Here is a 12,814-nt window from a genome sequence, read left to right on the forward strand (position 1 = left end):
AGTGCAACACGTTTTCAGCTTGTGGATATTGCTGCTATTTTTGAATTGGAATCCTGAAAACTAACATTTTTATTATTAATATTTGTTATTATGGATATTATGGTTATTACTCGCGCAAGCAGAGCGTGCAAGTAATAATTTCGCCCGGTCTGTGTGCACCGTGCCAGCCAACCCGCCACTTGATGCGTATGCAAATAAAACAGCAAATTTGTGCCTGGTTTGCTGGGACCAGATTACATAATGACCATATTATATTATCTATATTTATATATATCTCTTATTTTCTCTAATCATGTACTGTAGAATAGATAACCAAGTATTCTAATCATGTTATTTGTTTTGTTGCCTCAGCCTAGCACTTTACCCGTCTCATATATTTATATGTTCACTCACTGTATTGTTTTTTGAGTGGTGCAACCACTCCAAGGAACAGCAATGTCCGTGTTCACCTATCTCAGGGTTCCCCAATTAATTTTCCTCAAGGGCCATATTTTGACTAGGGTACCAGGCTGGGGGCACCCGCGACATGCAGAGGCTACTGACCCTCATTTAATGCCATTTATATCTGGGATATAATCCCCCCCCCCCTTCTTCCAGGGGCCACAAGGGGGCGCCCGCGGGCCGCTAATTGGGGAACCCTCATTCACTAATCCATTATTATTATGATTATATAGTGGCACTGGCTATTGAAAAATCCTGGCAGATCTGCTCACATTGTGCTGTGAGCTTTTACATCTGCTATTTTTGGTTAGAAATGTATTTGTACATTTCTTTTTTTTTTTTTTTTACATACGCGGCCAAATTCATATTCATTTGGGGGTCCTTGAATTGAAAAAGTTTGAGAACCATCGACTGGTTGAGCAAATGTACGTTACTAGAATGTGAAGTGTCTGTTCTCTGTAGAAGCGGACAATGAGGGCCTTTGTTTTCATGCGGTAGTGAACTGAACTAACCTGACTCTGCCAGATGGGGGCGGTATTGAGTAACCATGTTCCCCAGAAACAAATGTGTGTAGCAAGCTTCTTGGATCTGGCAGCGGCAGGTTAGAAGTTAACTGAACAGGACTCTTGACGTTGTGCCGACATCTATTCTAGACCAAACGCACACATTCAATGGTTTGTGTGGAAGCCTTCGGGCCTGCAGGCCCAAAGAAGCCACGTTCTGCAGCTATACACTTTGAAAGCCACCATGCAGAGGAAAGATGTAGGACTTCATTTCACAGAGACATTCGTTTCCACAGCCTGATCAACAGCGGCAGAATGTTGAAGGCAGGTCAGATTTAGGCACTTGTAACAGATTCCCAATATACAAACCTATTATGGCTTTTATGCGAATGCAAAATCATCACATGGGTGCGATTTCTCAAGAGTTTAAAATGATCTGTTGCCCTGTCTATTAAGGGGTTAAATAATTTGAATGCGACATAAACATGACGTCACTTTTTAATGTAACAATGTCTTATATAACTTCATAATGTGTTTTGTGTGTGGAGAGTTCTGCTCTTCAACAGCGTAATCGGCTGAAATTAAATATTGTCAAGCCCTTGCTGACATTTTTAAAATGACAACACGTATATTATGTCACAATTCCAAATCCTCGAAACGGAACGATGTGATTCCGGTTAAAAACCCATTTCAATTTAAATCCATCTCTGATACTGGCAAAAAAATATATTTTTTTTCACATTTCAAGAGGGAAGGCATGGTTGTTTGCATATGGGTTGAAGTGTCCTGTAACATTAGTAAGCCTACATTTCACTCAAGTAGGCTACTGTACTTAAAGCCGCAGCTATATCTAAAGGCACGTTCGGAAATAGCGCACTGTGCAATGCAAACTAATAGGCCAGCGTGCTCCGGTGCGGTATTTCCGAACGCGTCCTAAAGCTGCACTACGAGACTTCCTTTTCTACTGCACAAGTGCTGGTTGAGCTAACAGAGCCTGCCTGCTTGCTCAGGGGATACATCTTGAATAGTGTCAGATCCTGTGTCTATAGGTGAGACATGACCTTCGACGCAATCTAAATGTCTCAATAGAAGAGCAGGTAGACAAAATGCGACCCAATTGTATGTTATTATATTGTATTAAAATACTCCACTATACAGTTGGACAAAAATACATTTTATTCATCCAAAAAAACATGGTTCCGTTTTAAGTACTTTACTTGATTATTTCCCTTTTTACTCCACTAGATCTCAGAGGCAAACATTGTACTTTTTAATCCACTACAATAGTTGTATCACTTAAACCAGAAACCGCAGATCTACAAGCTCACAGCGTGTTTTGCGAGCTTGTAGGTCTGCAATTCTCAGTGAATATATTTAATGTAGATCAAACGTAAAACAAATGTAGATCAAACAAATAACGTCGCTGTCACCTTGTTGGACAGTAATTATGTTCATGGATAGTTACAGTAATACATGTGTTCATTTCAAATGGATAGTTAGTTCATTTCAAATGGATAGTTAGTTCATTCCAAATGGATAGTTAGTAACTTATGTTCATTTCATATGGATAGTTACAGTAAATTATGTTCATTTTAAATGGATAGTTACAGTAACTTATGTTCATTTTAAATGGATAGCTTCAGTAACGTATGTTCATTTTAAATGGATAGTTACAGTAACTTGTTCATTTTAAATGGATAGTTACATTAACTTATGTTCATTTTAAATGGATAGCTTCAGTAACGTGTTCATTTTAAATAGATAGTTACATTAACTTATGTTCATTATAAATGGATAGTTACAGTAACTTATGTTCATTTTAAATGGATAGTTACAGTAACTTATGTCCATTTTAAATGGATAGTTACAGTAACGTGTTCATTTCAAATGGATAGTTACAGTAACGTATGTTCATTTTAAATGGATAGTTACAGTAACTTATGTTCATTTCAAATGGATAGTTACAGTAATGTGTTTGTGCAGAAAAACCTTAAATGTTCCTTGGCTTTTGGTTGTATATATCGCAGTGTTTCTCGGCCGGTGGGTCAAGTTTCTTTTTGTTTTGGGGGGGTGATGACCCTTTTATATATAAAGCAGCAACAATTGTGAAAATAGCCAATTGACAAGCTCACAACGCCTCTTAGATCGGCTATTTTCACAATATGCATCTGTGGAACCAAGTCAAACTAAATGTAATGCCTCAACTTCTACTGTACATTCCAAGAGCTTTCCATGGTGGGTGGTAGTATATTACAGTTAATAATTACAATAATTTAGACAGTATTCCTCTGTTTACTAAGTGAGTAAACAATGTCATAAGAGCAGCTTTTGATACCTAGTTATCTAGTCACAGAAAAATAAACCCCTCTCATCCCACTTTGAGGGATGGTTTAGTACTGAATAAAATAAATATCTAGTATTAAAAAAAAAAAAGATTATAGAAAAGTAACAGATAACCCTGATGTAGCTTGATATACAGTCATGTGCACAGGGGCTGGGCGATAAACCGAAAGAAAAAAAAAGGCCCTCTCAGGTGGCGCTTTAAAGGACAATGTCAAAAGGATAGCAATTCTTCCTGGGCCTATAGTGGCAATGTGCGTGCAGTTTCACCGCATTCTCACACTGCGTTCATGATTTGAGGCAATTCTGTTCCAAACGGAGCGCTCCAATCCACAAGCCAATCAGGATAGAATATGAAAAATCGGACGTGATCATCTTGAACACATGAGTCATGACTATAGAGATACAGTTTGGACAAAATCTCTAGGAGTAATATAAAAATAAATAAATAAATGCAAAAAATGGGCCTCCTGCCCTGGTGGTGAATTAACAGGCGGAGGTCAAACATGTGAGAAAGAGGCTCTGCTCTGGCACGCAGGGAGTGTGTTTTTCACATTTCCACGCCGGTCAGGCCAACGCTGCCGGGAAATTAGCTGTACACAGACGGGTGAGCGGACGGGCAAAAGACTTAGTCTCGGCCACGCTTTCCGCCTGGTGGAGGACCACAATTGTTCATTATTCACTAATTGAGGCAAAGGTTTGAAATAATCATAATATGAAATATCATATCGCCCCAGCCCTAATGTGCTAACCGGTACTCTCGAACCCAGATGTTTCTAATGTGGCTCAAATGGTGCATGGAAACCACAGTCTCTCCAGATAGACTGCTGTCTCACACATTTTTCTAATGCTTCCATCATGACACCACGTTTTAAAGTGGATTTTCCCAGTTATTCATCGCCAAATCTTCATGTGAACCCTCGCATCCCTGGTATTCTGGGGAGGGACATTAGCCGAACATAGCCAATCCACATGAAGCTCACAATGCACCGCAGACATGCTGGGAGCTTGTGGATTGGCCATTTTGGTGTACAGGGAAAAATACGCAGACCAAGTACAGAGCCAAAGGTCAAGTTCACAAAGAATTCAGGATTTTAACCCATTCTGACCTTCGATTTTTCAAAAATAGCAGACCTACAAGCTCGTAGCGCGCCACTCGGTGGCGCGCTATGAGCTTGTAGATCTGCTATTTTTCAAAAGCTAAAGCACAACACAATGCTAACACCAAAACGGGTTCCCGCACAAAATGGGTTAAGATGAATCCAATATGTAGTGTGGGTTCCCTGCTTCATCTCCCCCCTCTCCCTCTCTCTCTCTCTCTCTCAGCTAAGGGGTCCTTTTCCTGAAAAAATGTCCAAGGACCCCTCCTGGTCTACACGAAAGCATTAGAATACCGTGGAATCGGTTATCTAACTTGAGAGACCAAGAATACGTCCCTTTATGTGTGGCGTCTGAATTAAAAAAAAGTCAACTCTAAAAACGAAAGAGATTATTGTTTCAACTCTGTAAAAAACTATAGTCTATCGATGCACCGTAAAATTGCAAACAAACCATTTCTAATATACTATATATATATATATATATATATATATATCATAAACTTTTTTTTTTTTCACAGACTGTGTAGAAATGAGGTGACAAATGTGGGCTGGGGGTATAGGTGACGGGTAACCTGACGCTGCCAGATCCAAATAAGCTTGCTACACATTTTGTTTCACAGCTTGGGAACATGGTTACCCAATACCGCCCCCATCTGGCAGAGTCAGGTTAAGGCGACGGGTGGAGATCAATAGATGTCGGGACTGTGGGTCTGCGGGCCGTAGTTTCTCTCAAAGTAGCCTCCAGTGTAGAGCCAGTCCTCAGCGCCTGTGTGCGGATTTATCCCCTGATGGAACCACCTGGAGGAGAACACACATTTTAACCCATTCTGACCCGAGATCAGATTCTAAAAATGTCTTATTACGTCCCGACAGTGTGAATTGTTAACACATTCTGACCTGAGATCAGATTCTAAAAATGGCTTATTACGTCCTGACAGTGTCATTATTAAACCCATTCTGACCTGAGATCAGATTCTAATAATGTCTTATTACGTCCCGACAGTGTGAATTGTTAACACATTCTGACCTGAGATCAGATTAAAAAAATGTCTTATTACGTCCCGACAGTGTCATTATTAACCCATTCTGACCTGAGATTTTTCAAAAATAGCAGACCTACATTTTTCAATAGCTAAAGCACGACACGATGCAAACACCAAAATGGGTTAAAAGCTGAAAATCTGTAAGATGTACCGTACCGTTTGTAGTCCAGTAATAATGTAATTTGACCTCAAACTAATTGCAAAAAACCCAAACTCAGCTGATTTTGTATCTTACATATGTCCTGAATAACATACAAAAATAACGGCCATAGCCATAGCCAAATGTGCTGACCTCATCACATTTGTGATGACGGCTATGGCCATTATTAGCCCAAGGAGTGTTTTTATGCAAAACTAATGCTTGTAATGGACTCAGCATCATGAAAACACCCTAGTTTGACATGTCACATGAAATTATTTGCCTTATATAGGATGTCTATGGTGGCCATACTGTACAGGCAATTTTCAACACTTTCCCCTCAGACAATTTCAGGCAACTTTTTGTATGTTATTCAGGACATATGTAAGATACAAAATCAGCTGAGTTTGGGTTTTTTGCAATTAGTTGGAGGTTGACCCCTTTTTTCCCATATAATGCCTGTACTATTGGTCTATCCGGGAGTCCAGCCCAAGTCTCCCGTGTGAATATGTTGCTTTTTTTGCTATACATTGCTTTATTAGAGGTGTCACGGTACGCTTAATCCATCATTTGATTATTGAAACCCATTCTGACCTGAGATCAGATTCTAAAAATGTCTTCTATGTCAGTCGCTCTTCGATTTTTCAAAAATAGCAGACCTACAAGCTCCTAGCGCGCCACTCAGTGGCACGCTATGAGCTTGTAGATCTGCTATTTTTAAATAGCTAAAGCATAACGTAATGCTAACACCAAAATGGGTTCCCGCCCCAAAATGGGTTAAAACTCACGATTCGAGTAATTATTAGATTTTTATTTCATTTAAATTATTGGGATATCGACTCTTGATTCGTGAAGAAAAACACTAATATGTTAAACAATAATAAAATGTTTTAACGTTATTAGTAATCTAAACTTTGGGTTTCATCAACCGTCATTGGCATCAGATTCACATTCACTTCAGATTCTTCTAGAACACATTTAGACCTGGCATCTAAAACCTAACCTAATGTTTTCTGAAAACCAAGTTCAAATTCATAAATAATAATAAATAAATAAAATGTTACTACAGCATATGAGAGGCGCATGAGACACAGAGGAGGTAGCTCCCAGCATGCAAAGGTAAAACGCAGGTCTAAATGGGTTAAGAAGATTATTTTATATTCTTTCGAAAAGTTAAGATTTCTTCCCATTCCAAGTGGCTGTGACTGACTTCCAAAGTCTGCTCCCCTGGGTTAGACAGCCCGCCCTGTCGGAGATCGGCGGACCGTTCTGCAGTAGTTAAGGCAGGCAATCGATTCTACATAGCAAAGCACTTCTAGCGAGACACCTCCCTCATACAGTATATATTATTAAAAGATTTATTAAAATTATTAAAATGTTTGTAATCTATAGTTCTAGCTGAAAAGGCTTCCATGCGTTTGAGCGAGGGTAAATGCAGGCGGGGATATAGAGAACATTAGTTATTGAACAAACCATTGAATTAGATTTTTATTTCAAGCTATTTTTGGGAATGTTTTTAGAAAATGTGTTGAAATAATAATTAAACCCCCCCAAAAAAAAGTAGGAAACAAAAAATAAGAGACCGATAAAGATGTGTCCGCGACCCACACATGTTTGGGAACTTAAAGGACAACTTTAGTTTTTTTCAACCAAGGTTCATGTTTTAGGTTGTTTTTAGAGAAAGTAAAAGATGAGTGTTATTTTTTTCCCATTTGCTGCTTTCTTTCGTTTTAGGAATTTTAGCTGTTTTGTACAGGGGGGGGCGGGGGCATTCGAGCATGGTGCTAAATATGTATTTTTTTTACAAAATATTATGGAGATTTGTTTTTTTATTATTTACTATAGCCCTAATAAACCCCAGGAAATTACATCTGGCTACAAATAAATCACAGGATCTACTGAATGTGAAGGTAGCCTACTGGGGGGAAGCCACACTGTGTCATAGGCTCAATATGTCAGTTTGACACATTCAGTAGATCTCGTGATGTTTTGTGGCCAGATGAAATTTCCAGGGGTTTATTAGTACTATAGTAAATAATTAAAAGATAAATCGCTATAAAATGTTGTAAAGAAATACATATTTAGCCCCATGCTCGAATGCCCCCCTGTCAAAAACAGCTAAAATTAAATCCCTAAAACGAAAGAAAGCAGCAAATGGAAGAAAAAAAAGAACACTCATCTTTTAGTTTCTCTATTAACAACCTAAAACATGAACCTTGGTTGAAAAAAACTAAAGTTGTCCTTTAATAGATGGTGTTTAAAATAGATTTGTTCTAAAATTGGTTGGTACCAGATCATGGTCGCCGTCTAGTGTTGTGGCTGTGGGTCTCACTCACTTTTACGCAAATTCAGTAACAGGTTTTTATCTCTGGATGGTCCGACATGCTGGCTCCCTATAAGCCCACACGTTCACTCAGGTCCTCAGACAGAGCCCTCCTTGAGACCCCCACAGCCACATCTGATCACAAAAGGGTGTCAGGGCATTTGCAATCCGGGCTCCCAAACTATATGGAACGCCCCTACCTATTAATTTAATTTAACTGTGTCACGTTTTAAATCCCTTCTAAAAAAAACCCCCCACCTTTACGTTAAGGCTTTTTCTTAATTACCTTTTGCATACCTCATTCTATTTTGTGTGTGTGTGTGTGTGTGTGTGTGTGTGTGTGTGTGTGTGTGTGTGTGTGTGTGTGTGTGTGTGCTTTCATGCTTTTCCTTGCCGTCATTCAATGATATCTTGTTGTAGCATGTGACCACGTTTGTTGCTGTTTTTTTTACCCTGTTATGTAAAGCACTTTGTGACTATGTCTTGAAATGTGCTATATAAATAAATAAGTTATTATCATTATTATCATTATCTCAGACATGTAGCACAGATAGACTTCATCCCAAGGGCCATTAGACTGTACAATAAAGCACATACATCGGACGCGCTGAGTCGGCTCTAGCGGCCATCGCACCGCGTGCCTCCCCCATTTTAAGTGGGTTTTTTTCTACTGCTATAGTCTTTTCTCACCAAGTGGGCCGAGTGGCATAAACAAAAAAAGCCTCATATGCCTAAAAACTAACCTTTAAATAAACACTGCGATGAGAAGGATTCGAACCCGAGGCACTGGGATTGGAAAGCTAATGCGGTATCGGTTTAGCAGAGGCTTTGGGAGTTATTTAATGCGGTCCACTCGTGTGAGAGGCAGTCCCTCGTGTGTCACAGAAGGGGGCATAGACAAGTGTGTGCAATTTTCGGGGGGGGAAAGGGGCCTTCGCATCTTAACCCATTTTGACCCGAGATCAGATTCTATAAATGTCTTCTGCATCTCCTGACAGTTTTCTGAAAAAGCTATGTCAGTCGTTCTTCGGGTTTTTCAAAGAAATAGCAGACCTACTGTACAAGATGAGCTTGTAGATCTGCTATTTTTCAATAGCTAAAGCACAACACCAAAATGGGTTAAATTACCAATCCCATTGACTTTTGCTTAACCCCATCTTCTTGTTGGAACCGCAGTAGGTGGGTCATGGGCTTAGATGCCACCGGTCACTCGAGTAGATAAGACACCGTGGCAAAATCCAAATGAACGCAGTGTTATAACAGAGCACGATTCAAATCCAATTGAACGCAGTGTTATAACAGAGCACGATTCAAATCCAATTGAACGCAGTGTTATAACAGAGCACGGTTCAAATCCAATTGAACGCAGTGTTATAACAGAGCACGGTTCAAATCCAATTGAACGCAGTGTTCTAACAGAGCACGGTTCAAATCCAATTGAACGCAGTGTTATAACAGAGCACGGTTCAAATCCAATTGAACGCAGTGTTCTAACAGAGCACGGTTCAAATCCAATTGAACGCAGTGTTATAACAGAGCACGGTTCAAATCCAATTGAACGCAGTGTTCTAACAGAGCACGGTTCAAATCCAATTGAACGCAGTGTTCTAACAGAGCACGATTCAAACCCAATTGAACGCAAACAGAGCACGGTTCAAATCCAATTGAACGCAGTGTTCTAACAGAGCACGATTCAAACCCAATTGAACGCAAACAGAGCACGATTCAAACCCAATTGAACGCAAACAGAGCACGGTTCAAACCCAATTGAACGCAAACAGAGCACGGTTCAAATCCAATTGAACGCAGTGTTCTAACAGAGCACGTTTCAAATCTCTGCGACACAAGACAAGTGGTTTCTAGGTGTCGATTGAACCCACCTGGTGGACCATTCCTCCTCCTCCTTGGATCGCTCCTTACGGGCCGAGCGCTGTTTCTCCTCAAGCCTCTCCTTCTCGGCGCTTCCCGTGTCTACAGGGTAATGACATCATACAACGACATGGTATGACGTCACACAATGTAATGACATCACACGCGATGAGGTATGACGTCACACAAGGAGTCTCTATAATGGTGCGTTCACACACAACGGGCAGACACAAAGACGAGTGGCGAGTTGGTTCGGAGCAGCTGCATGCGTCGTTGTGTCTTTGCAACGTCGTGTCGCTGGCTTCCATCGGCAATGAATGGAGAGACTGCATCTTTTACATCTGCCTGTGTGTGAACACACCATCTGGCATCGGTTCTCAAGCTGTGGTGCTCGGGGGGCCCCCAGGATTAATTAAGGACCACTTCACCACTTTTCAACCTATCTTCATATAATAGGTCCTCACTAATAATCATGAAAAAAATGGCACGATTTATGTCACTGGAAGACGGTTTCTGAACTGCCCACAGCCCTCCTGTGAGACACAGGCCGAGTAGAAAAGAATTGCACCATTTTTTCATGATTATTAGTGAGGACCTATTATATGAAGATAGGTTGAAAAGTGGTGAAGTGAATGTAGAAGTTGAGGCATTGGATTTTGTTTGACTTGGTTCCACAGATAAATACTGTGAAAATAGCAGGTCTACAAGCTCACAACGCCTTGCAGATCAGCTATGTTCACAATTCTTGCTCTTTTTCATATTATTATATTATTTTATATATTGTATATTTGTCTGTCATTAAATGTTTTGATGAATTGGGTACAAAGGGTCCCAATAGCCATAGAGCTTTCTTGGGTGTTTAATAATCCCAGTAGCAGACCATGTATTGAACTGTACTTTCTTGTGCTGTTTTTGAAAACTGTTAAAACACCTTAATTGCCCTACTTTATATACCATGTATGAATGTACTTCTGCTTTATTGAGGGGCGCTAGCCCCTCCTATATTCAGCTATACACTATAGTGTAGATCTTTGTAAATCTCATTGACAATGAATGGAAAATTGACATACATTCACGATGTATAATGATAAGAGCGCCCCTCACTCATTGTTTTTAGTTCAATGTTTGTTTTAAAAACGCCCATTGACAATGAAGGGAACATTTACGGTCATCTTGTCCCCTAACACAAACATTAAATGCCATTAACAATAAAGATGAAATGTAATGTTTGTTTTACATCACCTAATCAACATCAATTAGACGTTAAATAAACTTTGATGTGATGTGATCACCTATGTCTCCGTTCTCCATGGCTCTGATGTCCGGTCTGAGCCTGCAGTCGGTGGCGGGCAGCAGTCTCTTCATGCCCGGCTCCAACTCGTTGAGCGTCAACGCAAAGCTGCTGAAGTTATACATCTGGACGGGAGCAAAAGGTCACAGGTCAACCCTTTTAACCCATTTAGGCCCGACGTCGAAATTAAACAAATGCCTTTTTTTTTTAAATGTTTTTTTTCCCCTGAAAAACCTCATGTTTCTATATCAGTGGTTCACAATATGTCATGTCAAGGACCGCAAAAATGTTATGCAATATCCCGCCGACCCCCGTCTGAAAACATGCTGTTCCAGGGACTCTCCAGAAGCAAAGATTTGAGTTAAAAACTAAAAAGATCTGAGGCACATTTTCACGACTTTTCAAAAACAGCAGACCTACAAGCTCGTAGGTCTGCACCACTGAGCTTGTAGATCTGCTGATTTTTTCAATAGCTGATTTTTTCAATAGCTAAAGCACAACAATGCAACAATGCTTAAAACACCAAAAGGGGTTCTCGCTCAAAATGGGTTGAACCTGGTGGCCCTAGTTTGGACGTAAAATAAAAAATCACACACACGTGTGAACTGAGTGGTGCAATTCCCCCCCCCCCCCCCCCTCTCTCTCTCTCTCTCTCATTAGAGACACAGCACTACCCCTCCCTCTGTTTCTGGCGCCCCCTACTGGTATAAATCAGTAACATACTCAGGCTCATGTGCCCAGGTACCTACACAGGTAGGTACGTACACGGACATTGCTGGTTGTAGGAGTGGTTGCACCACTCAAAAAGAAAAGTGTGTGTGTGTGTGTGTGTGTGTGTGTGTGGTTGGTACCTGTGCCGAGTGGGCAGGGCGGGGCGTTACCCTCCACAGTAAGGCACTTCCTGGTATCACAGTCACTGTTTCCTGTAGCTCTGGAAGCTCACACCCATCATCACCTTCTGCGCTGTGTTCCTGCACGCACACAGACAGACACACACACACACACACACACACACACTTCATAATCACCCATTTGTGGGTCGCGGACATATTTTTTTACGTAAGTAAATATCCTTGTATTTCTTGTTCCCCAAAAATTTGTTCGTAAATTATTATTAATGCGATTTTCTAAAGATTTCCACAAATGCACACACAATTCCCACGAGATGAAAACAAAATCAAGCTATTTTCACAAAATACTAGAATTTCACGAATGAAAATAAATAAACGAATGAGAAATTAAGTGTGGGGAAAATAGCAGATCTGTGAGCTTGTATATCTGCTATTTTCACTAGTTCTGGGGAGATTGGGGGGGGGGGGGGGGGAACCAAATGTCTCCTTTGGTGTCTTTGGAGGTAAAAGGTCTGGGAACCTGCTGTTACAGTACAACACAGGGCGGCGCCGTTTCTCCGGAGGCACAATGCACGTCACCATGCAGTGCAGGACATGACGCATTATGAATGGTCATACTGTACACTGGAACTGGACACCACTGGTTAACTTATGCTTCGTTCACGCCGTCGGCTGCAAAACATACAAAGCCACAAAGCGACGCAGACAAATCTCTCGGCGAGCAAACCGTTTGGAAATCTGAGTTAAGAGTATTGTTGTTGGCGCAGATCTACCAGCTACTATAGAACCACATATTTTTAATATACGAAGACATACGATCTCCGTTGGAGCCACTAGAGGCGAAATGGACTACAAATTCTAGGTAGGCATGGTTTGCTTCTCCCCCGACAGATTTTGTTATTATTGTGACAGCC

The 12,814-nt window shown here is 40.7% G+C and overlaps 1 protein-coding gene across 2 annotated transcripts in view; it reads right to left on the reverse strand.

The window, feature by feature from the left end:
* Positions 1-2,102: 2,102 nt before the first annotated feature.
* The window catches only part of LOC308316071 (oxysterol-binding protein-related protein 2-like), a 28,515-nt gene continuing 17,803 nt past the window's right edge, over positions 2,103-12,814 (reverse strand). The window contains exons 11-15 of one of the 2 annotated variants that reach the window (XR_013964115.1): positions 11,901-12,020; positions 11,051-11,174; positions 9,770-9,860; positions 4,497-5,182; positions 2,103-4,425 (exon numbers count right to left, since the gene is read on the reverse strand). Coding sequence is in view for 1 of the 2 variants with exons in the window: in XM_080764426.1 (XP_080620552.1) it covers positions 5,071-5,182; positions 9,770-9,860; positions 11,051-11,174; positions 11,901-12,020 (447 nt within the window). In the remaining variant the exon portion in view is untranslated. Of the gene's footprint in view, positions 5,183-9,769; positions 9,861-11,050; positions 11,175-11,900; positions 12,021-12,814 lie in introns of both variants that reach the window. The other variant, XM_080764426.1, reaches the window with a different exon arrangement.

Source organism: Protomyctophum bolini, assembly GCF_963924005.1.
Source record: "Protomyctophum bolini genome assembly, chromosome: 5".
Classification (NCBI taxonomy): domain Eukaryota; kingdom Metazoa; phylum Chordata; class Actinopteri; order Myctophiformes; family Myctophidae; genus Protomyctophum; species Protomyctophum bolini.